The sequence below is a fragment of the Doryrhamphus excisus genome, chromosome 21 (assembly GCF_030265055.1).
Source record: "Doryrhamphus excisus isolate RoL2022-K1 chromosome 21, RoL_Dexc_1.0, whole genome shotgun sequence".
NCBI classification, from domain to species: Eukaryota; Metazoa; Chordata; class Actinopteri; order Syngnathiformes; family Syngnathidae; genus Doryrhamphus; species Doryrhamphus excisus.
In genome coordinates, this window is record NC_080486.1 from 8,589,639 (window position 1) to 8,616,576 (window position 26,938).

At 41.6% G+C, this 26,938-nt stretch overlaps 1 protein-coding gene and 1 long non-coding RNA gene across 2 annotated transcripts; one reads left to right on the forward strand and one right to left on the reverse strand.

Annotated features, from left to right (window-relative positions):
- Positions 1–2,527: 2,527 nt before the first annotated feature.
- Positions 2,528–25,231, forward strand: cdh19 (cadherin 19, type 2). Its single transcript, XM_058059851.1, has 12 exons — positions 2,528–2,676; positions 9,429–9,718; positions 9,782–10,076; positions 11,711–11,830; positions 13,050–13,217; positions 14,714–14,904; positions 15,072–15,325; positions 17,367–17,503; positions 17,570–17,691; positions 17,763–17,880; positions 19,113–19,364; positions 24,234–25,231. The coding sequence occupies exons 2-12, from the start codon at positions 9,509–9,511 to the stop codon at positions 24,752–24,754; spliced, it is 2,388 nt and encodes a 795-aa protein (XP_057915834.1). The 5' UTR covers positions 2,528–2,676; positions 9,429–9,508; the 3' UTR covers positions 24,755–25,231.
- Positions 18,452–23,240, reverse strand: LOC131108661 (uncharacterized). Its single transcript, XR_009120501.1, has 5 exons — positions 22,747–23,240; positions 22,059–22,143; positions 21,777–21,845; positions 19,563–19,630; positions 18,452–19,382 (listed from the first exon to the last, which is right to left on the reverse strand). It is a non-coding gene; the product is annotated as an uncharacterized LOC131108661 (long non-coding RNA).
- Positions 25,232–26,938: the final 1,707 nt, after the last annotated feature.

The following is a 26,938-nucleotide window of genomic DNA, read 5'->3' on the forward strand; positions in this document are numbered from 1 at the left end:
ATAGATTCCTCCCTCACCACAAAAAAAAAAAAAAAACCCAAAACAAATGTAGCTTTTCATCCCGGCGCTCCTGTCATTCTAATGAGGGAAGCTCAATTAGACAAGGTCTACAATGGCGCCGGGTTTAAATGTCACAGAGCAGGTCCTGACATTTCTGTGTTTGATACCCAATCACAATCGGACCTACCGAGTTTCACAGGAAGAAACTCCTCACCAAATGACAAACTGCGGCGGGCGCTTCGAAGCACATCGGCGACATTTACGATACTCGTCCTTTTTTTTTTTTTTTAGAATGCATAATGATTGCTTCCATTGACATGGTGTAGCTGTGTAATTAGCCCGGTTGAAATGATGTTTAGCCCAATGAATGCAACCACAATTACGACAAAACCAAGGAACTCACCGCTAAATGCGTTATATATTTATATATATATTTGTTGACATTTTAAATTCTGTATTTTCTGTATTATAAGTCGCACAAGGCCAAAAATGCATAATTAGGTAGAAAAAAAACATGAACTGAACTGAAAGACAAAATAATCATGAAAAAAGAGAAAATAACCATTAAAAAATTGCAATTTTGTGCAATTTTGTCATGGTTATTTTCTCTGTTCGCAAAAATTGCAATTTTTGGGAACATTATTGAAATATTTTCAGAGGTTTGGACGATCCTTAATTCTTTGAGTCGTGGTGTGGTTACCATATTTTCTGGACTATAAGTCGCACTGGAGTATAAGTCGCATTTTTTGCGGGTAATTCATTTTAACTACTTGACCAAAACAGACATTACGTCCTCTTGGAAGGCAAGTTCTAACAATAAAATAATACAGAACAGGCTGAATAGATGTAAGATATGCTAACACAATGGTTATTCAGCTACACAAAAATTAAACATGAACAGAAAAGGTGTCCAGTCTTTATGTAACATAGACAGTTTTTTTATTTATAAGTTGCAGGAACAGCCAACCTATGAAAAAAAGTGTGACTTATAGTCCGGAAAATACAGTAGTTTTTTTCATTTATAAGTCGCTCTGGAGTGTAAGTCGCAGGAACAGCCAACCTATGAAAAATACTGCGACTTATAGTCCGGAAAATACGGTAATTTTTTCATTTATAAGTCACAGGAACAGCCAACCTATGAAAAAAGTGTGAATTATAGTCCGGAAAATACGGTAGTTTTTTTCGTTTTTAAGTCGCTCTGGAGTATAAGTCGCAGGAACAGCCAACCTATGAAAAATACTGCGACTTATAGTCCGGAAAATACGGTAATACAGAAACACTCTAAATGTTTCTGCATCCAGAAAGTACTACAGTATAAGTAAAAATTAGAGGTGCGGCGATTGATCGGCCACAGATCGTATCGGCCGATATCAATACCGTGCTTTTTCCACTGATATCGGCATTTGAAAGCAACGGGTACGCAGATCGATTGACCACCAATCGGTATAGGCCGATATCAATACCGAGCTTTTTCACTGTTATCGACCGATACTGATCGGTGGCCGATCGATCGGCGCACCCGTTGCTTTAAAATGCCGATCCCTTCTGCAAATTAGCTCCGCCCCCTGCTGCAACATTCAGAACAACCATGTCTGTCGTGTTAGGGACTTCCTGTCTTTGTGAGAGTGCAGCAAAGCACCCATTTCCAACTTTTCGGAATGGCAGATATTTTCCCGGATATATTCAATCTGAGGCCATGCTTCGCAGTCGGCAAAGGGTGGATTGCACCCTTCGGGTTGGGAGTCAGTCTTAACCCAGGTGGAGGAGTTCCTGGGGGTATCCTGGGGTCTTGTTCATAAGGGAAGACTGGAGTGTAAAATCGGCAGGCAGATCGCTGTATCGGATTGTGAGCTTTGTGAATACAATCAGCTTAAATGAGCTCAGAGTCGAGTTACTTCACATCAAGGAACCAATGGAGATGGCTTGGGCATGTGATCTGGGCATGCCCAGCCAGGAGTAGGCCCAAAGGGCAGGCCAAGGACAACAAACATAGTGAACCTGGGGAACACCTTGGTGTCATCCTGGTGTAACGGGAAGAGGTGGCGAGAGACAATTCTTATGGCAGCCTATTTAGGCGCTCGATTAGTCGGGTCTGACATAATTGTGATGGGATACATAATGGAATGCGTCATGATTTGTTTTGTTTTTACTTCTATCTGGCTTGAGGCATGCATTAAGAGCGTGACCCCCCAACCTTCCCTTCCTTGGGGGAGGGGGGGACATCTCCCTCATATCACTTGCACAACCAGCAGCCTCACAGTGGGGGAAATTATCATCCCTGCATGCAGGCTCCATCCCCTCTCTAATAAAGCTCTCAATTGTTGAGGCAGAAATGACAGTCAGAGAGATCCATTTGTACGTCCAGTGTTGGTGGGTGGGTGGGTTGGTGTGGACGGCTATTTGCATGGCGATGAAGGCCGCGTGTGTCGTCCCACACAATAGCGCCAGTGTTTGTTCTAAGCCGGGAAGTTTGAGGAGGACACAAAAGGGGCGAGAAGATGCAGGGGGGGAGGTGGTCCTTTCTCGTCTCCTTCCTGATGGCCATTTTGCTGTTGTGCCATTATAGCTAGTCAATGTCTCTCCGACAGCTTCAAGCAGATTGTGTTGCCTGATGATCTCTCTGCTGGGGAGGGGGGGGGAGAAGGACAAGTGGCGCTGGCAGAATGGCACAAACAGGTGGGTGTGGTGCATGGATACCTTTTGTCGGGAGATAATTAGGCACAATTTCACACACGGGGGAGGTAATAGCGTGCGTAGAAATGCAGCCACATGAAAGGGGGGCTCCACAAAGGCAAACAGGCTGAAAGTCATAATGGCGGAGCGCCATTTGGAATCAGTCAGGCGGCTGTTTTGTTGCTGGACGAGAGCTGTATGCTTACTGTATGTATAGTTCTCAGAATTTAATACAGCTTATACAGTATCACTGTTTTATATAAATGCTTTAAACTAAACTAAATGTGTTCTTTAAAACATTTGTTAGTGAGAAGCATGCATAAAAAGTTGATTAGAAAAAAAATTGAAAATTATTTTCGGTAAAGGTACTACTTTGTTATAGCGTTTTATCATGTTAAACTCGTATTGGTATGTGTTTATATATTTGTGAGGTATAACGGTTGAGTGTTCATATTTACAATAAAACAAAATGCAAACTTGAAAATATTGTGTTTTATCATGGTAAACTCGTATTGGTATATGTTTTTATATTTGTGAGGTATAACGGTTGAGTGTTAAGTTACTGTGTGATGACTGTAATGTTGTCAAAAAGTTACCAGTTCGGTTATACATTATATTTTTATAGCAAGAGGGGGATTATTTTGACTTGAAACTCGCATGCTGAAAAAGTGTGAGTACCCCAGCTTATACAGTATCACTGTTTTATATAAATGCTTTAAACTAAACTAAATGTGTTCTTTAAAACATTGTTAGTGAAAGGCATGCATAAAAAAGTTTATTAGAAAAAAAAATGAAAATTATTTTCGGTAAAGGTATTACTTTGTTGGATTTTTTATTGTTAAAATATGTTACTGTACGGGTCAGTATATGTCAACTTATTTTTGTGTTGCTGTTGATTTTTTCCGTGCGAACCCCCCCCCCCAAAAAAAGAATGGCGTCGACGTCTGATTAGCATCAGTGGGAATTCTCGCCACCGACTGTTTCCGCTCGCGTGCGCGTAAATAAAACGGCGGCAAATTGCTTACTAACAAGTACATGATGCTTTGACATTTCCCTGTTGTTTTTGCTCATTTGGGTCTCGCTGTAGACAACAACCGACGTGTCACTGCTGATTGGTTTACAATGCTGAACAGTAAACAACGTGTCCCGTCGCGGGCTCCCAAATGACCAATTAAGGACATTTTGTCTTGGAAGGTTCATCCAAAAGGAAGTCAGGCTGAACAGATGGAATATTCTTCCTGATTCCAAACAGAACACGTTTCTGACACACATTATTAGTTACTTAACATAGTCACTATCCATTAAAACGCTTAAAAAAAACCCCAACTCTAAAAACCCTAAAAATCGATTTTTTTTTACCTAACATTAGGGGTACTAACACTTTTTCAGTATGTGAGTTTCAAGTCAAAATAATCCCCCTCTTACTATAAAACATAATGTATAACCAAACTGGAAACTTTTTGACAACATTACAGTCATCACACAGCAACTTAACACTCAACCGTTATACCTAAAAAAATATAGAAACATATACCAATACGAGTTTAACATGATAAAACACAATATTTTCAATTTTTGTATTAACTATATATTTTACCTAATATCAGGGGTACTCACACTTTTTCAGCATGTGAGTTTCAAGTCAAAATAATCCCCTTCTTACTATAAAACATTATGTATAACCCAACTGGAAACTTTTGACAACATTACAGTCATCACACAGCAACTTAACACTCAACTGTTATACCTCACAAATATAGAAACACATGCCAATATGAGTTTAACATGATAAAACGCTATAACAAAGTAATACCTTTACCAAAAATAAATTTCAATTTTTTTTCTAATCAACTTTTTTATGCTTACTATAAAACTTAATATATAACTCAACTGGAAACTTTTGACAACATTACAGTCATCACACAGCAACTTAACACCCAACCGTTATACCTAAAAAATATAGAAACATATACCAATACGAGTTTAACATGATAAAACACAATATTTTGCATTTTGTTTTATTGTAAATATGAATATGATGATTACCAATTGGAGGGTGCTGTCTGGGATACAATGGCATTTTTTGTCTGAACTTGTGTTTCGATAGGACAGGGAATGTCAGTTTTTTGGGGCTATGAAGATAAGGCAATCATTTCCCTTTTATGGACAGGAAGAGCAGGTTGCAAAGAGGTTAATTTGATCATTTGCACTGTCAAACGTGCACATTGCACAAACGGGTGCACATATCTGATTAATATGACACCGTGTGATGCGAGCTGCGAGAGTTCTAATGTCCCGACTCAGGTGGTTGGAACCAGATTTTATGAGCACCCGGCTCACGGGAACATAATGCGACCGCCTCGGTGCGTGCGGTGCTTAACATCGTGAGACGGCGGCATCGTTGTCATCCTGTCACGGCGTCGTGTACCCAGAGCGCGCGCACGCTGCTGCTACTAGAGGTCTTCTGGAAATAGCAGGAAGGTGGAGAAAGGCCTATTAGCTGTAATGAATGGCTGCCAAACAGGGGGCGAGATCCTCGCACGGCGGATGTCATGTCGACGTCTCCTCTGACAGGAGAAAATTGACCGTAGAGCGTATGTGCGACGCGTCTTTACCCATGGGTAATTGATGGATGTTAAAGTAAAGGTTCCTATCGTAAATCAATCACGGTGCTTGCTACTGTTATCGGGGTGAGAGATGTGTGTGTTCGAACCCCAAACTTGCAAAAAGTCTTTTTGTCCCACATCCACACATCTCTATTTGTATGAGAACTCTATTTACGATTGGCTAACTGCTCTGTGATACAGTGTGAACACAATCTACAGTACATAATTTTTAATATGAATTTATTGTAGTTCAACTCCTTGTCCTGACTTGTTGACTCCTGAGATTTTGTGTGTGTGTGTGTGTGTGTGTGTGGAAAAGTCACAGTTTTATTGTTTTTTTGTGTCACCGAGTGCAAAAAATTATATCTATATCCCATTTTAAATACAGTGGAAGCCTGGTTTTCATCATTTTTTTGGCATCGGAAATAATGTTATTCCTATTCATCCATTCCAGAATTTTTATACAGCCTGTATTGGAAGTGTCCGAAATATCTGGACAATTTAAAAGTGCTTTCGGTAAGCAGTACTGGGAACAGTCTTTGGTGAGCACCTACCGTGGAAACAGTGGGCCAACCCTTAACCGCCTGAGGACGTGTGTGGGACGTTTTGGGGAATCAATGCAGCGGCCCCAAGTATGCTGGAATGCTTTGCTAAAGTCTGACTGACTTTAAGATGTGTAGCGAAGCCTGTTGAGGGGAGTATATTTGATTAGTAAAGCCATGAATACACGGCACAGATGAATTTTTTTTGTGTGTGTGTGTGGAAAAGTCACAGTTTTATTCGCATCACGTTCAAATTTTGTATCAGTACTTGAGGTGTCGCCAAGTACAAAAAATGATATCTGTGTTCTATTTTTCACCCATTTTAAACACAGTGGAAGCCTGGTTTTCATCATTAATCCGGATTTTTTTTTGGCATAGGAAATAATGTAATAATGTTCCTATTCATCCATTCCAGAGCCTGGATAGGAAGTGTCTAAAATATCTGGACAATTTAAAAGTGAGGCAGCACAGTGGTCGAGTGGTTAGCACGCGGACCACACAGCTAGGATACCAGGGTTCAATTATTCCACCTTTGGCCATCTCTGTGTGGAGTTTGCATGTTCTCCCCGCGCATGCATGGGTTTTCCTCCCACATTCCAAAAACATGCTAGGTTAATTAGCGACTCCAAATTGTCCATAGGTATGAATGTGAGTGTGAATGGTTGTTTGTCTATATGTGCCCTGTGATTGGCTGGTGACCGGTCCAGTGTGTACCCCGCCTCTCGCCCGAAGACAGCTGGGATAGGCTCCAGCACCCCCCACGACCCTTGTGAGGAAAAGCGGTAGAAAATGAATTAAATTATAATGAATTAATGAATTAATGAATCTATTCTGAAAAAATTAACCCAAAAGTTATTTCTGGTTTTCAATAGTGCTTCTCACCTTCTCTATGAAATTGCTGGGACTTTATTATTTTTAAATTTATTTGGTCCTGTGGTGGGTTATTGGTGGTGGGACAGCCTATCCCTGGACTGGTCGCCAGCCAATCACAGGGCACATATAGACAAACAACCATTCACACTCACATTCATACCTATGGACAATTTGGAGTCGGCAATTAACCTAGCATGTTTTTCGGTAAGCAGTACTGGGAACAGTCTTTGGTGAGCACCTACTGTGGAAACAGTGGGCCAACCCTTAACCGCCTGAGGATGGGTGTGGGGCATTTTGGGGAATCAATGCAGCGCCCACTGTGAATGTGGACTGTTGACCAAGTCTGGAACAGCTGAACCCAAGTACGCTAGAATGGTTTGGTAAAGTCTGACTGACTTCAAGATGTGTAGCGAAGCCTGTTGAGGGGAGGATATTTGATTAGTAAAGCCATGAATACACGGCACAGATGATTTTTTTTCACGTTTGGTGCTCATAAACAGACTCAGGGACATCATTAAAAAGTCATTTAAGCATAATAGGGGACCTTTAAGTTTGATGGCTTGAGTTTTCATGAGCTTTTTACTGCCTTTTTATTGGAACCTGGTTGTTTTCTGGTCTAAAAAAAAAAAAAAAAAGTTGCCAGTACAATACAATATGTGTCTCACCTGTTCGGTCTGACTTTGGGTTACCCTCGCACTCCTGACCTAATCAGAGAGAGTACCATTGATCCACCTCATGGCTTGTCCACGTCTTGGGAGAGGCATTGATCTCATTAGAAGTCTTCATTAGTCAGCTGCAGGGTGCGGTGCGGTGTCATGTTGAAGCCAGATGTACAATATCGGCTCTTGTCTGTGCTCAAAGCCTGTTTTCAAGCAGAAATGAGGACAAGAAGGGTTTTGTTTTTGCTGAAGAACATCATGACACGACATAGTGTAATGTCTTGACCATGCGGTCGGAGCAGAGAATGGTCACTAGATGTATGATGTTTTCTACGTGGCCTTCCTCGTCTATGTGGTTCAAGCGGCTAAACATGTTGGGACCTTTTATATAAATATCTGTATTACAGTATTGATTCCAACTCGGTTGCACGGCGGTCGAGTGGTTAGCGCGCAGACCTCACAGCTAGGAGAGAGACCAGGGTTCAATTATTCCACCTTCGGCCATCTCTTGGAGTTTGCATGTTCTCCCCATGCATGCGTGGGTTTTCCTCCCACATTCCAAAAACATGCTAGGTTAATTGGCGACTCCAAATTGTCCATAGGTATGAGTGTGAATGGTTGTTTGTCTATATGTGCCCTGTGATTATATATAACAGTATAGTGTATAAAAATATTGTATACAATGTCACTAAAGTCATCATACAGGAACTTCACACTCAAATATACAAGCATGTACCAATATGAATATTAAAACAACTTCTTAAAATAGACATAGACATAGACATAGACTCCCTTTATTGTCATTGCACAAAAACAAATTGTCCATAGGTATGAATGTGAGTGTGAATGGTTGTTTGTCTATATGTGCCCTGTGATTGGCTGACGATCAGTCCAGGGTGTACCCAGCCTCTTGCCCAAAGACAGCTGGGATAGGCTCCAGCACCCCTGCGACCTTCGTGAGGATTAGCGGTAGAAAATGAATGAATGAATGAACTTAAATTGGGAAACTTGGGAAATTAAATTGGGAAATTTGTGTATTTGTCAGGGACACAAGTGTTAAGTTGATGTGTGATGAATTTAATTTTACAAAAATGTCAGTAAGATGACACCGTTGTTGTTATACTGTTATATAACGACCTCCTAAAGGAGCTGTCAAGAGATTAGAATTTAGCCATGAATTAGCCACAGCGCTGTGTAAGCCTCAGAGTTCCAAGTATAAGAAAAAGTAGCACCTAATACACTGATATTTATTTTATTACGTACCCAAAACATCTAAATGTTCTTGATGTCTTAGTAACTGTTGCAATTGTTATATGCCTTGTGATTGGCTGGCAACCAGTCCAAGGTGTACCCTGCCTCTCGCCCGAAGACAGCTGGGATAGGCTCCAGCACCCTCCGCGACCCTCGTGAGGAAAAGCGGTAGAAAATTAATGAATTGGGAAACGTTTGTGTGTTTGTCAGGGACACAATTTGAGTCTTAAGTTGATGTGTGATGAACTTAATTGATTTTATTACGTACCCAAAACATCTAAACGTTCTTGATGTCTTAGTAACTGTTGCAATTGTTATATGCCCTGTGATTGGCTGGCGACCAGTCCAGGGTGTACCCCGCCTCTCGCCCGAAGACAGCTGGGATAGGCTCCAGCACCCTCCACCACCCTTGTGAGGAAAAGCGGTAGAAAATGAATGAATGAGTCCAACTCTGAACCCCTGCCCTGTGTCTTACAAGGGAGCAGCTGTACCATTACACCACCAGTGTCTGTCAAGTGACAAGTTCGGATATTCTCTTACTCAGCAGCCTGCTGTCAATCAGTGTGACATCAAGCACCGGTTGTGCCCACATGAATAATGGGGCCCTATGTTCTGCTTGTAGGGTGTGTTTAGTGAACCGTGACTCTAGGATGTGTTAGCATACATCTGTAAAAAAAAAAAAAAAAAGAGAATACTAATTACAAACACATTTGTAGCTTAATTAATGTTTGGTTTTCAAGACCGCAGCGTCTTTAATATCCTTATTCTGCAGTCTTTGTGAACTGTAGGGAACATTGTGTAATTAATGGAAGTGGTAATTGCAGAGACGTGCATATTCATCCAAGCCGCATCGCAGCGTGATGGGGTACATCGGGAGTTGAGGAACTGAACATTTAAGCCAAATATGGGAGCTGCAGAGGACACGCGAGGATGGAGTGTTTTGGCCGCCGTGATGCTGCTTGCAGTGCTGAGCCATACGAACAGCGCCAAAGACCTGGAAGCCCCTCAGCCGGCCCCGGGGTCCACTCACCAGCATCATCGCCTGAAGAGAGGCTGGATCTGGAAGCAGTTGTTTGTCCCGGAGGAAGACCCCGTTCCTCGTGTTATCGGCCAGGTATGAACGACCGCCATGTCCTTCACGCTGCTCATCAAGCTCATCAAGCTTCTTCTCATGCAGATCAAATCCGACTACGACCGCGGGGAGTCGGCCATCCAGTACATCTTGTCAGGCGAGGGTGCGGGAGATGCGTTTGAGATCGATGAGTACTCTGGCGAGATCCGCACGCTGAAGAAGCTGGATCGCGAGGAAAAGGCCTTCTATGTCCTCCAGGCGCAGGCCATCAACAGGCACTCCCAAGAACCTGAGGAGCCCCAATCAGAGTTCATCATCAAGGTGCAGGACATCAACGACAATGCCCCTCAGTTCCAGAACGAGCCGTATGTGTCCAGCATCCCGGAGATGTGTCCCACTGGTACGTTTAACTCAGATTCATTCAAATGGTGAGTGGCTCCAAGTTTGGGTGACCGAATGTCCTGTTTTCCCAGGACATGTCTTGTTGTGGTCGTTGTGGTGTTCTTATTTTTTGCTGAGCCGATTGTGCTGGTTTTTGTGAATCAAAATATGGTCACCCTGCAATGTTAGCATAGCAACATTAGTTTTGTAATAGTATTTGTATCTTAGCGTATTGACATGATCGATAAACCACCTTTCATATGTTAGCATAGCAACATTAGTTTTGTAATACTATTGGTATCTTAGCATATTGACATGAGCTATAAACCACCTTTCATATGTTAGCATAGCAACATTAGCTTTGTAATACTATTGGTATCTTAGCGTATTGACATGATCTATAAACCACCTTCTATAAGTTAGCATATCAACAATAGCTTTGCTGACCTATTGGTATATTAGCGTATTGACATGATCTATGAACCACCTTTCATATGTTAGCATAGCAACATTAGCTTTGCTATACTATTAGTATACTAGCTTATTGACATGATCTATAAACCACATTTTATATGTTAGCATAGCAACATTAGCTTTGCTATACTATTGGTATATTAGCGTATTGACATGATCTATGCACCGCCTTTCATATGTTAGCATAGCAACATCAGCTTCGTAATACTATTGGTATCTTAGCGTATTGACATGATCTATGAACCACCTTTCCTATGTTAGCATAGCAACATTAGCTTTGCTATACTATTGGTATCTTAGCATATTGACATGATCTATGAACCACCTTTTATATGTTAGCATATCAACAATAGCTTTACACTGGCATTAGTATATTAGCATAGCGACATTAGAGTTGCACTCCTGTAATAGGGTTGATTTAGCAATGCTGTAATGCTGTATATTTACTGCTTCATAATACCATAAGTATGTTAGCATAGCAACATTAGCTTTGCTCAACCGTAAATACATTATCATAGGTACATTAGCGTTGCTCAAAAGTATTGTGTAAGGTATAGTGTTTCACAGCTATTAGTAGGTAGAATGCCTACTAGCAAAGCTATTAGTGTGTTAGCATAGCTATACCGTAGCTACATTAGCAAAGCAAAACTATCATTGTACTATAGCAACTTTATCTCTTACCTCAAAGCCTGCACGGCCTGCCCTGTTCCACTCTGTGACATCACACAAATAACTTTATTGTTTCCACAATCACACTTTTCAAAGCTAACTTAAATATCCTGACTGAAGATAAAAAAAAGAGAAGCTTATATGAGCATCTGTCATCTGTCCACACATAGGAAGTTAAATGTATTGCTTTCTGGATGCCTTTATTTGCCTTAAATAATGTTATTACAGCCAGTGCCCTTTTCATACCACAAACATTAGCATTTCAATTTATGTGTAATCTGCTTTTGCAGTATAATATCTCCCTCCTAATAAATCATAATGTATTTGACTCAGAATGAGGAAGGGGGTGCGGACGGTTTTCGAATACGAAAAACACGGCGGTGAGACAGCAAGGAGAGGAAGTGAGGTCTCAGGAGAAAATGCCAGATTTTTTTTTTAATGATAAAAAGGTGAAAGTGGTGATACGGAGAGATACTAGAAAGGGACGTGACATTTATTTTGTGTTGGCAGGCACCACTGTGGTCCAGGTGAGCGCCACGGATGCCGATGACCCCATGTTTGGCAACAACGCCAAGCTCATCTACTCCATCCTGCAGGGGGAGCCCTACTTCTCCGTGGAGCCAAAGACAGGTAAACCAGGAACCATGCTAAATACATGGTTCAAGCATAGCAACATTAGCTTTGCTACTATTGGTATATTAGTGTATTGACATGATCTATAAACCACCTTTCATATGTTAGCATAGCAACATTAGCTTTGTAATACTATTGGTATCTTAGCGTATTGACATGATCTATAAACCACCTTCTATATGTTAGCATATCAACAATCGCTTTGCTATACTATTGGTATATTAGCGTATTGACATGATCTATAAACCACCTTTCATATGTTAGCATAGCAACATTAGCTTTGCTATACTATTGGTATATTAGCGTATTGACATGATCTATAAACCACCTTTCATATGTTAGCATAGCAACATTAGCTTTGCAATACGATTGGTATCTAAGCGTATTGACATGATCTATAAACCACCTTTCATATGTTAGCATAGCAACATTAGCTTTGCAATACTATTGGTATCTAAGCGTATTGACATGATCTATAAACCACCTTTCATATGTTAGCATAGCAACATTAGCTTAGTAATACTATTGGTATCTTAGTGTATTGACATGATCTATGAACCACCTTTCATATGTTAGCATAGCAACATTAGCTTTGTAATACTATTGGTATATTAGTGTATTGACATGATCTATAAACCACCTTTCATATGTTAGCATAGCAACATTAGCTTTGCTATACTATTGGTATATTAGCGTATTGACATGATCTATAAACCACCTTTCATATGTTAGCATAGCAACATTAGCTTTGCTATACTATTGGTATATTAGCGTATTGACATGTAGGGGGAGCCCTACTTCTCCGTGGAGCCAAAGACAGGTATACCAGGAACCATGCTAAATACTTTCCAAATAGTCTCGCTTTGGAAACTTTCAATTATTGAAGCTTCTTTGCCTCAAATCATTTGTCTTCTGCACCTAAATTATGCCTTGCGGCTCTTCCCACGCATGCACTTGACCTTAAAAACGAGCAGATATGGCATTGAAATGTCTAAATGCAAACCCATATGAGCCACAATTGAAGTAAGAAGTCGAACACTTGAACCCGTGCTGCTTCAACCATTGTTTTTGCCCGTGGCTTTGTTTAACCTGCAACACACAGTCAACCATGCACATTTGCAAACTTCATACATTTCCCGCCGCAAATGAGTTCTTGATTGACACTTTGTACAGTGCAGATACTATTGTTTACATTTACATCTACTACAACTGGCAGGGATTATAATGACTTCCTGGCCCAACATGGACCGCGAGGCCAGGGAGCAGTACCTGGTGGTGGTCCAGGTGAAGGACATGCTGGGTCTGAGCGGCGGCTTCTCGTCGTCCACCACCGTCACGGTCAGCCTGAGCGACGTCAACGACAATGGGCCCATGTTCCAGCACCGTGAGTAGCCTGAAAGAACAATGAAAAAGGTGTTATGAAGTTCATTTATTCATTTCCTACCTTTCCATTGGGAGTCAGTTAGGAAACAGTTGCACTCACAACTAGCTTGTCAACCCAGTGGAAGTCACAGGTCGTTATATAACACTATAACAACAACGGTATCATTATTTTTGTAGCATTAAATTCATCACACATCAACTTAACACTCAAATTGTGTCCTTGACAAATACACAAATGTGTCCCAATTTAAGTTCATTCATTCATTTTCTACCGCTTATCCTCACGAGGGTTGCGGGGGGTGCTGGAGCTTATCCCAGCTGTCTTCGGGTGAGAGACGGGGTACACCCTGGACTGGTCGCCAGGCAATCACAGGGCACATGTAGACAAACAACCATTCACACTCACATTCATACCTATGGACAATTTGGAGTCGCCAATTAACCTAGCATGTTTTTGGAATGTGGGAGGAAACATTCCTTAACATTCATTAAACTTTCAGACCGTTTTAGTGTAGTAAATACATCTGCATCTTATACTTTTGATGATGTGTGTCTTTATTTGACGAGCCCAGAGAGGGGCTAACGTCATTGCAGCACCCCAATGAATGCATTGCTCAGATGCAATACAGTATGGGAAAACTTTTAAGGAGTTGTTTTTTTTAATATTCATATTGGTACATGTTTGTATATTTGAGTGTGAAGTTGCTGTATGATGACTTTAGTGACTGTTATATTGTTAGATACAATATTTTTATACACTATACTGTTATATACAATCACAGGGCACATATAGACAAACAACCATTCACACTCACATTCATACCTATGGACAATTTGGAGTCGCCAATTTTTGGAATGTGGGAGGAAACCGGAGTAACCGGAGAAAAACATGCAAACTCTACACAGAGATGGCCGAGGATGGAATTGAATGCCGGTCTCCTAGCTGTGAGACCTGCGCGCTAAACACTCGGTCACCGTGCAGCCGGTGCTATGAAGTCTCAATTGGAATTCATTCTATATAGAGAAGTATAATAAAACTAAAATAAAGTAACATTGCTCCCTTCTATAGACACATAATGGAAAGGGAACAGGTTTCACCCTGACCATTTTCCACGCTATCTTAGACTTGTCGAAGTTCGAGTCAGAAGACATCTTAGGAATGTAAAGCCAGAGATGTTAAAGTGGGCGGTCTTGTCTGGCTCATCTGCATGTCGCCCCGTGGATGGATGTAATCATTCACACATTGTCATGACCTTTGGGGGTGGGGGTGGGGGGAGAAAAGACCTTTCCGGGTGATAAAGCTCACCAAGTGGATGCTATAGGAAAAGAAAATCAATTCAGGATGGAGACATGTCACGTTCACAGACGCTGCTGTTTGTGTGTCCAGGACTTATAAATGTTGTATGACCACACATCCGTCCGTGTTTGGTCACATGATTGAATATCACCACCAGCAGCAGTAGCAGAGAAGTTAAAAAAAAAGCTTCTTCTTTTCAGATTTATACACATTTGCCATACCTGAAGATGCTGCAGTGGGCACCACAGTGGGTAGGGTGATGGCAGAGGATGCGGACATCGGCGCCAACGCCAGAATGAACTACAGCCTGGAGGACGACCTGGAGGAGAGCGCCACATTCACTATCAAAACTGACCGTGCCACGCAAGAAGGAGTGGTCATGCTAGCCAAGGTGATGCAGTACTCTTTAAATTGTTACAGTACTTCAAATACATGCACAAAATAGTACTACACTACACAAGCAAAGCAATGGAAAATAGATAATGAGATGATAATTATTCATATCAATATGCGGAGTAATTCAAGTACAATCCCAATAATTGGAATTGATCGTTACAGCCATTGGACTATGAGTCAAAGAGACGCTACGTGATGGCCGTAGACGCCGTCAACGAGCAAGTGGACACCAGCTTCCTCCCCTTCGAAGAATTCACGGACAGGACCACGCTGAAGATCGTAGTGGAGGACGTCAACGAGCCGCCCGTTTTCTTTTCGCCGTTCTACGAATGGAAGGTGGCCGAGAATGCCGCCGTGGGGAGCGCCGTCGGCGTCATCAGCGCCCGGGACACCGACACCGTCAACGATCCCATGAGGTAGGGTCAGCTTTTTCAACCGTGTCACACCTCTTAGTGAAAAAAAATGATTCGATTCCAAATAGTGTCAGTGGCTCGCTGCATCCATTTTTTTTTACCCTTGATGTCTGAATCCACCGTACAAGCTCATATTTATCTCACATTAGTTTTGTCGGAAATGAGCCCCGCTGAATAAATCATCATGATTTCTTTTTCCCCTCACTACCTCACAGGCTTTTCTATCTATTGTGGTATTATCACAAAGCGACGTGGATGGACGCCGGAATGTAATAAAGCGGCGTGTGAGGCGAGGCGGCGCCCGGAATTGAGATTTGATGTCATTTGCAAGGGAGGCACGTTTTTTTTTTTTTTTTGCGCGGGAGGCGCCTGGAGTCCATCTGAGGCGAGCTTGCCGGTGGCAGGCGCCGCACATCATCCAGCGCCCAGCGTCTATTAGTGTCCCTTTGGTGACGCTGTCGCCGTGATTAATATGTGCATGCTTTCCAAAGTTACACTTAAAATGATTCAGTTTGCTCTTGTCAGCGTGGTTTTTTTTTTTTTTCTGCGGCAAAGTGCGCTGATGTGATTCGTTATTTTGTGTACTTTTATTCTCGGTGACACACATAATAAATGTGTTATGATAACACTAATACTGTGATCATGCTGTTAGTTTGGACTGATGACTGGTGGCGATACCAATTTTGGCATCTACGGGGGTGTTTTGTGGCCATATTTTTTGCAGACCAAGTGACAAAAAAATATATATATATTTTTGTTATTTATTTGTTCCTATATTTGTTCCAATAATATGAATCCAATTAATCTGTGGCTGCGATTGGTTAGCGTGCAAGCACAGCTAGGAGACCCGAGTTCAATTCCACCCTCGGCCATCTCGGTGAAGTTCACCATGATGCATTTTGTTTGAGAAAACCATTTCATTGAAGGAGCATAAAAAGTATAGAAAATGGTGAATGGCTCTGCAATGCTGCCTGGGAGGCTGATGTCACTGCAGCACCCCAATGAATGCGATTTTAAAACATTGTTTTTGTTTTTTATTTTTAACATAAATTGGGGACTGCACAGCGGTCGAGTGGTTAGTGCGCAGACCTCACAGCTAGGAGACCCGGATTCAATCCCACCCTCTGCCATCTTTGTGTGGAGTTTGCATGTTCTCCCCGTGCATGCGTGGGTTTTCTCCGGGTACTCCGGTTTCCTCCCACATTCCAAAAACATGCTAGGTTAATTGGCGACTCCAAATTGTCCACAGGTATGAATGTGAGTGTGAATGGTTGTTTGGACTGATGACTGGTGGCGATGACTGGGGGTGCTGGAGCCTATCCCAGCTGTCTTGGGGCAAGAGGCGGGGTACACCCTGGACTTGTCGCCAGCCAATCACAGGGCACATATAGACAAACAACCATTCACACTCACATTCATACCTATGGACAATTTGGAGTCGCTAATTAACCTAGCATGTTTTTGGAATGTGGGAGGAAACCGGAGTACCCGGAGAAAACCCACGCATGCACGGGGAGAACATGCAAACTCCACACAGAGATGGCCGAGGGTGGAATTGAACTCGGGTCTCCTAGCTGTGAGGTGTGCGCACTAACCACTCATCCGCTGTGCAGCCCCCAATTTAAGTTAAAAATAAAAAAAAACAAAAACAATATTTTACAATCTGAGCAACGCATTCATTGGGGTGCTGCAGTGACATCAGCCTCCCAGGCAGCATTGCAGAGCCATTCACCATTTTCTATGCTTTTTATGCTCCTCCAATGAAACCCACGCATGAACGGGGAGAACATGCAAACCCCACACAGAAATGGCAGAGGGTGGAATTGAACTCGGGTCTCTTAGCTGTGAGGTCCTGCGCACTACCCACTCGACCGCTGTGCAACCCCCAATTTAAGTTAAAAAAACAAACAAACAATATTTTAAAATCTGTGTCTGAGCAACGCATTCATTGGGGTGCTGCAGTGACATCAGCCTCTGTATAAATGATACTGTATCTCCCTAATGTCATTATTTCATTATCTTTCATTGTCTTTTTCACCACTAGGTATTCCATAGAGAAAAGCAGTGACACCACAAAAACTTTCCGAATCGACCCTTTCAATGGAACGCTCACCATCGCCAAGGCTTTGGACCGCGAGACGGCCACCTGGCACAATCTGACCGTCATCGCCAAGGAAGCTAGTACGTCTCCTTAACCTGTCACACATTAGTCAAGTGTTATTTACGGTAACTTACTCCCCCTTGCAGCGCACAATCGTTTGTCCTCTACGGTGGTGGCGTCAATCAAAGTGCTGGACATCAACGACAATGCGCCGCGGCTGGCCGGCCACTACCAACCGTATATCTGTGAGGGGACACAGGCGGGGGAGGTATGTAGTATGTGATGATATGCAGTATTTACAGCACTACATCGACATCCGTGTGTCTTTGTATCTCTAAGCTCATCCAGCTGCTCAGCGCTGTGGATCCAGACGAGCCTTCCGAGGGTCACCACTTCTACTTCTCTATGGTTCCGGACATACACATCAATCCTAATTTTACCATACGGGATAACCAAGGTACCTTCAACATAGACATATTACATTACGGTACACACAAAAGTAGTAGATTGGATGATTTAGAGCAGGGGTCTCAAACTCAATTTACCTGGGGGCCACTGGAGCTAGGGTCTGGGCCGCATCAGGTTTTCCAAAAAAAAAAAAAAAAAAAAAAAAAAGCATTTATTAAAAACAGAAAAATATACAAACTTTTTCAGTGCTTTGGTCCCGATTTTCAACAATAAAAGCTCGAATAAAACATTCCACTGTTCTCAAATATATTAATTTTTATTTTTCTGCACAAAATAAGATGAAAAATAAATAAACAAATCAAGAATAAAGAAAATCAATCAGTAATAAATATAATAATAATAATAAAACGGCAAATAATAAAAACTTAAGAAACCACATATAGTTGGTGGGTAGACAAATTATTTTTTTCAGATTTATACTTTTTTAAATTTACAACATATTGCGCAACTGCACGGTCTTGAGACACATGCTAACTCGCAAACTAGAGAGCTAGCGACCTAAACGGTAGCCTTCAAGTTATTTTCTTTAAACTTAAATAGCCAAAAACTTACCACTTCCATACGGATAGGGAGGACAACTATTAACAGTTATTTAACCTTTAACATGAACAGTAATCAAACGTAATAATTTTTTCTGGCTACATGATACATATCAAACTTGCGCGGGCCGCACTAAAGTTAAACTTTCATATCGAGGCGGGGGCCTCAAACTAGTGTCCTGCGGGCCACATTTGGCCCGCGGGCCGTGTGTTTGAGACCGATTTAGAGAAATCTACTCGGTCAGCATTAATGGCTGATGAGTTCATTGTGTACAGTACAGTGTAGGAAACATAAGCATGAAATAAGTGAATTATTCATACTTGGTAGTATTATTTAACATCTCTACTGGTATTAATGAGCGTGAAAGCTTGATTAAAAGTAATCAGACGAGCGTCGAGCACCAAGAAGTTGTGCAGGAAATGAATGTCGGAGCTCAACTCCTTCATCCATGTGCTTTTATTCCTAAAGCCCCAGCCGGTACTGAAACAGATACACCACATGCTGCATATTTAATTTCTTTCACTGAGCTTTTTTGAAATGTGTCCTGTATATTCACGACTTCAAGCTTTTTTTTTTTTCGCCTTCCACTAAAAATACCAGCACTCATGCGCATGTTTTTTTTAAGAACACTGACTAAGAAGTGCTTGCTTCCCCGTACCCGCCCATTCTCACCGCTACTAGACAACACGGCCGGCATCGTAGCACGCAGGAGCACGTTCACCCGCAAGGACCGCAGCCGTTATCTCCTCCCTGTGGTGGTGTCGGACGGTGGATCGCCGGCGCTCTCCAGCACCACCACGCTCACTATCAGCGTGTGCAGCTGCCAGCCTGGCGGGCACTGCCCCACCGGCGGGGTGGAGGCCCTCGCTCTGTCCATGGGGGTCAGTGTGCAGACCTTTGTGGGGCTTCTGGTGTGCTTGGTCTTGATCACAGGTGAGCGATTACCGGCCACTTCATTAGGTACACAATCCAAAGCGAATCTAATATAATTCTGCCTTTAGCAAGATCATTATTTAACAATATCTTTATTATTATTATTGGCACAAGGTCATTATAGACGCAAGGTCTAAGTAGGGAACAAATGAAAAACAACCTGGGTAAAAACACTAAAATAAAAAAGGTGGGACGTACCAGAAACTGATGAGAAAAATGGGAACAGGTCCGCCTACTGGTACCGCCCACAACCAGAACTCAGGGACCTAAATGGGAGACACACACAACTGTGAAATAAGTCAAATCAGAATTACACAATACACGATCGTACCATTTGTCATTTTAGGGGGAGAGGGGAATGGTTTAGTCTTGTTGATTGAACAGTAAAGTGCCGATCATGGCACACAACCCCTCCACTCCCTTTCCCCCCCTCCCCAGGTGCAAGTCTCGTGTTGATTTTCAGAAACAGTGTGCTTATTTATGCCTATGTATGCTGAGGTTTGTGGACAGTCCCACACTGTACTCCCCCCCATAGGATGTTAGTTGCCAGTCTACACCCCCGTCTTTTTGTATAGTGATGGGTAAAGGCCATTCAAGCTAAACTGAACTGAAAGACAAAATAAATCATGAAAAAAAGAAAATAATCATAAATAATTGCAAAAAATTTGCTATTTTTGGGAATATTATTGAAGCATTTTCCTTAATTCTTTTAGTCGTGGTGTGATTTCTGTATTTTCTGGACTATAAGTCGCTCAGGAGTATAAGTCGCCAAAAATGCATAATTAGGTAGAAAAAAAACATGAACTGAACTAAAAGACAAAATAATCATGAAAAAAAGAGAAAATAACCGTAAAAAAATTGCAAAAAATTGCAATTTTTGGGAACATTATTGAAGCATTTTCAGAGGTTTGGACAATCCTTAATTCTTTGAGTCGTGGTGCAATTACCGTATTTTCTGGACTATAAGTCGCTCCGGAGTATAAGTCGCACTAGGCCAAAAATGCATAATTAGGTAGAAAAAAAACATACATAAGTCGCACTGGAGTATAAGTCGCATTTTTTGCGGGTAATTTATTTTAACTACTTGACCAAAACAGACATTACGTCCTCTTGGAAGGCAAGTTCTAACAATAAAAGAATAGAGAACAGGCTGAATAGGTGTAAGATATGCTAACACAATGCTTATTCAGCTACACAAAAAATAAACATGAACAGAAAAGGTGTCCAGTCTTTATGTAACATAAACAGTTTTTTCATTTATAAGTCGCAGGGACAGCCTACCTATTAAAAAAAAGTGTGACTTATAGTCCGGAAAATACGGTATATCCTCATTAAAAAAAAAAAAACGAATCACGCAAAAGCAGTCGCAACAGTAGGTAAGAATAGCTCTAGTACCTAGTGGCAATAATTGGTAAATTACATTTTTTTTTAAATAAATGAAAGGAGGTATGATTTCCGGTTGCGACCGTGCTAACCAGACATAATGCAAAGAAAAACGAACATTCGGGATTTCGGAAACAAAGGGATTCAGTATCCACCTGACTAGCTAGCACCAGTGCAACTCCCATCTGTGATGTGAGCCATCTTTGACAAAGTGCTGATAGAAAAGCATCCCCAGGTGATGTTTCATGACTTGCATCCTCATCTCTTCAGAACAATGTCATCGCCAATGTTTTGTTTACGCCGGCAGAGCGAGGTGAACTCGGAATTGATTGTTTTTGCAGCTGAAAAGGATTCCGCTAATGAGATGTGAGAATGTTCAGAGAAACAAGAGCGGCGGCGGTGGCGGCGTCTGCGGCAAGAGGACCATGGTGTCTTGATTACTAATTTTATCCACTGAGATATCTCCAGGATCAAACTTTGTAGGATGTGTAGTAAAGAAAGTATTTTTCCCAGCAGATCCGCTGAGCTAGAGCGTCTCCGCCTCTCCGACAGTGTGGCAAGTACGCAAACATGTGTCCTAACAGCGGGGATTTTCACTAACAAACACCCCCCCTTTTGACTGAAAGCCCCCTGCTACAAACTTTAACATGCTCTCACACAATGCCGAGAGCTGGCAGCCGTGTGACGAGCGACACGGCGCCCGTCTCGAGACGCTGACGTCTGCGGCATGGTGAAGAGCTTCATTATGACCGCGTCTGCTCGGTGGTGTTCCCGGGCCCACACAATGAAAGATTAATGCCCGCACCGGCTATGCTAACATCCTAACAGATGAGAAAGGTGGCAGCAAAAACAAACATGTTGGAACGCTCTCAGGGAATAAACAAGGCACAACATTGCGCCGTTGCTGCTTTTTCCACCACTAAACTAAATATGTGGACCAAAGTATTCAATGAATTCATCCATGAGGGTTCGGACTAGGACTAGAAGGTCCGTATGTCCCAATACTTTTGTCCATATTGTGCAGTGTACCTTTTTTTTATGTTGAGTCAAACACCTTGGAGTCCATGGAGTAGCCCTGTGGTGTCCATTTGTTTAGAGCTGTCAAATGATTAAAATATTTAATCAGATTAATCACTAATTGTCAAACAATTAATCATGATTAATCACCTGGAGTATGCCCATTTTTATTGTATGTTATTGAAAGAAAGATCAAGGATTATTTGTATGTATTAACAGCGCCAAATTAACTGAAGAGATGGCACACATGTCTGAAAATCGATTGATTAATCACTGGTATGATTTAATTCTCACCTGAAGACAGCTGGGATAGGCTCCAGCATACCCACACCACCCCAGTGAGGATAAGCGGCGTCGAAAATGAATGGATGGATGGTTCCTTTAAGAGCAGATTATTTGAATCAGACTTGAACTGTTTTATTATGAGCACTGAAGAGTTGCGTTCAATAACGCCACGTCATTTAAAATGAATTCATGAATGTTTTGAGTGTATTTTTTGGGATTCAGTAAAATGTACTCAGCATTAAGGGTTACAAAGTGAGTGACAAGAATATCGACTTATTGTTTTTATTTGCATTTCAGTTGTTTTTTTTATTCTTTTTGAAACCCGGAGTTACTTGTTGGGTAGTGGTGGATGCGAAGAGCTACCAGTTTGATACACTTCTGAAATAGCCAATTGCCTCAATTTGCCTTTGTTATAAAGAATAATTATTAATTGTAGCGTAGATAATTATATTTATCTACCCTACAGCAATGCTTATAAAGCTAGCAGTTAGCAACACAAACACCAGAGCACAATACACTTGTTGCTAAACACACCGAAATAGCATGCTATGCTAACAATATGGTGGCAATGCTGACGAGGCTAACTTACCTCTCCGGTTAGCGACCAGCTCGGCGTTTGAATCACAACACACTCCAATATCAGAGAGTGCAAACAGCGTCTAACATTGAATGAATGAGAAATAACCAGTTTACTCACGTTTATTGTTAGTTGAACATCAAATGTTACGACATCTCTGACACCTGTGCGGTTGCCCTGGTGCATTCAGGTGCAGTGTCGTAAACGGCAGCGGCGTTTAATTGTGAGAGAACGGACACTTGTAAAACAGTATTTGTACAAATGTTTAAAGTGTTTTAAAATATACTGGCATTTCCAGTTTACATGTAATGTGATTTAAACAAGAATATCAACGAAGAAAATGAGATTCTACTCGCCAGTAAGGAGTGATGTTCGGGATGTCCATGAAAGCATCTCGAGGTCTGTTTAGTTTAGAGGAAGTGTTCCGATGACGAACGGACTTAGAGAGGTGTTTGTTTTCGCGTTGAGATACATAAATGGTGTTTGAATTGCACCGATGTTGATGTGTTCAGCTCAGAATAAAGTTATAAAGAGGCGATAGACTCTGTGTGACTCTATGGGGAGCCACACTTTGCCGCCGTCTGTCATCATAACAGAGACCGGTGGCTTGACCAATGCGCATGCGCTAACAAATTTTACGGAATGAATGAAATACATTTGTTACAGACATTAACCCGATATTTTTGACAGCCTTAATATATATATAAATAAATACATAAATAAATAATTATATATATATATATATATATATATATATATATATATATATATATATATATATATATATATATATATATATATATATATATATATTTTTTTTTTTTTTTTTTACTTTATTACTCTGTGTGACTGTGGGGAGCCACACTGCCGCCCTCTGTCATCATAACAGAGCGGTGGCTTGACCAATGCGCATGCGCTAACAAATTTAACGGAATGAATAAAATACATTTGTTACCGCAGTTAACCCGATATTTTTGACAGCCCAAATATACATATAAAATTAATAAATTGATTAATTGTTTTTTTAATTAATTTGCTAATTAATTAATATTTTTTTTAATTAATTTTGATTTTTTTCAATATTACAAGAAAATATAAAATATACCTGCAAACTAAACTTGTAATATATTTACATACATACATAATATATAAATATATATATATAATATATAAAAATATATGAATATAATATATTCATTACTTTGTATTCATTATTAGATTTTAATAATTTATAAATGCATTTTTGGCAAGGGTGTAATTTTTTTGTATTTTGTATATACAATTTTGACAATATTATCTGTCCTAAAAACACTTTTTGGACAAATTGTTGAAAGTTCAGCAAAGTTTTTAATGATGGGGATTATACTTTTACGGCTTATTTTTTAAATGTGATATGAATATGATAATTGGTGTATCCTTTGCAAAATGTGTTGCTAATACTGTATGGTAAGTTCCGATGTGATTCCCGTCCCCTACTGAGTCAAAGCCTTCCTCCGACATCCCTAACAAGCTAAAAGACAACTCCTGCTGGTGTTATTTCATTTTCCCGCCATGTTCCTCCAGTCTACAGTAGGTGTCTCGGTGTAATGATGCCCCACTGTCCGCAGCCCTGTCACTCCTGATGCTGCTGCTGAGACGACACAGACGCAAACAAAAGGCCGACCACAAGAACGTGAGCGAACTGGACCTGCCCGACACCGTATCCCAGAAGGTGCTTTACTACGGGGAATCCAGAGGACGTGTCCCGGTTTCGGGCCCTCCATGCCAGCAGCGTGCCGCCGTCCCCGTTCCGCTGCGCCCCCACCCAAAGAGGAAGAACAGGCGCCTGGCCATGGAGGAGGTCCGAGCCAGCATCCGGATGTCCCTCAGGGAATCTCATCTCATCGGACCCGAGGATGAAATCTTCAGGCAGTTCATTCTGGACCGCCTGGAAGAGGCAGATGAGGATCCCTGTGCACCCCCCTTTGACTGTTTGAGGACTTACATGTATGAGGGTTCGGGGTCTTCTGCTGGCTCCCTCAGCTCTCTAGAGTCTTGGACCCAGGAGGAGCCAGTCTCTGGTCCTAGACCTCATTGGGCCAGACTGACGCCCTGGTATGGCGGAGGGGAGGAGGACACTGTCTTCTGATGTCTATTAAAAAAAATAAACATCCTTGTTACCATGGAAACTGGAGCTCAAGGTAGGAAAACCAAAGTGGACGCTGATGCAACCTTTGACTCCGGCTACCTCAAGCATCGGAAACCAGCACAAACAACCATTCACACTCACATTCATACCTATGGACAATTTGGAGTCGCTAATTAACCTAGCATGTTTTTGGAATGTGGGAGGAAACATTCCTTAACATTCATTAAACTTTCAGACCGTTTTAGTGTAGTAAATACATCTGCATCTTATACTTTTGATGATGCGTGTCTTTATTCGAGGAGCCCAGAGAGGGGCTAACGTCATTGCAGCACCCCAATGAATGCGTTGCTCAGATGCAATACAGTATGGGAAAACTTTCAAGGAATAGTTTTAAAAAATATATTCATATTGGTACATGTTTGTATATTTGAGTGTGAAGTTGCTGTATGATGACTTTAGTGACGGTTATATTGTTATATACAATATTTTTATACACTATACTGTTATATACAATCACAGGGCACATATAGACAAACAACCATTCACACTCACATTCATACCTATGGACAATTTGGAGTCGCTAATTAACCTAGCATGTTTTTGGAATGTGGGAGGGAGGAAACCGGAGTACCCGGAGAAAACCCACACATGCCCAAGGGTGGAATCGAACTCGGGTCTCCTAGCTGTGAGGCCTGCGCGATAACTACTCGTCCGTGGTGCAGCCCATTATTATTATTAGATTCATGCAAATTTTACATATAATATTCTACACTGGTCGCTATGTGTCAGTCATGTTATTGTAAGGATCGGTGAGACACACAAGCACCAGATGCGATTGGTGGAAATATTTCACAACAGGCACAATCATAAAAACGCAGGCTACTGTTGCAGCTGTAACCCATTTTCTGTGATAATACGAGTGTAAAGGTGACTATAGGGGTGTTATTTAATGTCTAGAGGGCTCTAATAATTAAAAATACTAAATTTTATAATTTTCATTATAATTGAACCCTGGTCTCTGAGCTGTGAGGTCTGCGCGCTAACTCGACCGCTGTACAGGCCCCAATTTAAGTAAAAAAAAAAAAAAAAAAAAACAGCGGCACGGCCGTCGAGTGGTTAGCGCGCAGACCTCACAGCTAGGAGACCAGGGTTCAATTCCCACCCTCGGCCATCTCTGTGTGGAGTTTGCATGTTCTCCCCGTGCATGTGTGGGTTTTCTCCGGGTACTCCGGTTTCCTCCCACATTCCAAAAACATGCTAGGCTAATTAGCGACTTCAAATTGTCCATAGGTATGAATGTGAGTGTGAATGGTTGTTTGTCTATATGTGCCCTGTGAGGAAAAAGCGGTAGAAAATGAATGAATAAAAAAAACCAAAAGTAATATTTTAAAATCGCATTCATTGGGGTGCTGCAGTGACATCAGCCACCCAGGCAGTATTGCAGAGCCATTCACCATTTTCTATGCTATTCTATGCTCCTCCAATGAAATGCAGCCTGTACTAAATATATATTGGGTATTATTATTGTGCCTGTGTTAGACCTCCATACTGTGCTACTGACCTGTAAATTATCATGATTTGATGCAATTCAGGTGTGAATGATAATAATTCATATAGCGGAATGTGTATTTGTAAAATAAATAGATATTTCCAGAGGAGCCTATTATAAATACGAAGCAGCATTTGGTGCTGACATCCAATCAGCATCACAATTTTTTTTGCCGGAGCAAAAGTTCCTCATTTAAAATGCATAATGCTAGCAGCGTGGGTGTCAGCTGGCGGGGGTAATTGCGCGGTGATGACGCCCCGCCCCCTCTTCTCATGCGCTAATTGAGCTGAAGGTCAAACGTGATCTGGTAGTCGGCGGGAGGAACAAGTGCAGAGGTGGCGTGAAAGGCTGTGTGCAGGTGAAGCGCCAACAAAAGATCTTTGTGTGCTAAGTGCTCCACTCGGCGGGAACGGACCCATTACCCCCCCTCCCTTAGAGTACAATCTATGTCGGCTTTCTGACTGCAGTGAAGCCTTTTTTTTTTTTTTAAAGACACATACCTGAAGAGCCGGCATCCAACTGAAAAGCTGGTATTGATTCGGTCGGCTGTCATGTGATTCATTTCAACAGCATACACAACATACAGTACGTGAATATACAATATACGCTTTATTAGCGCCAAAATAAAGTCATTA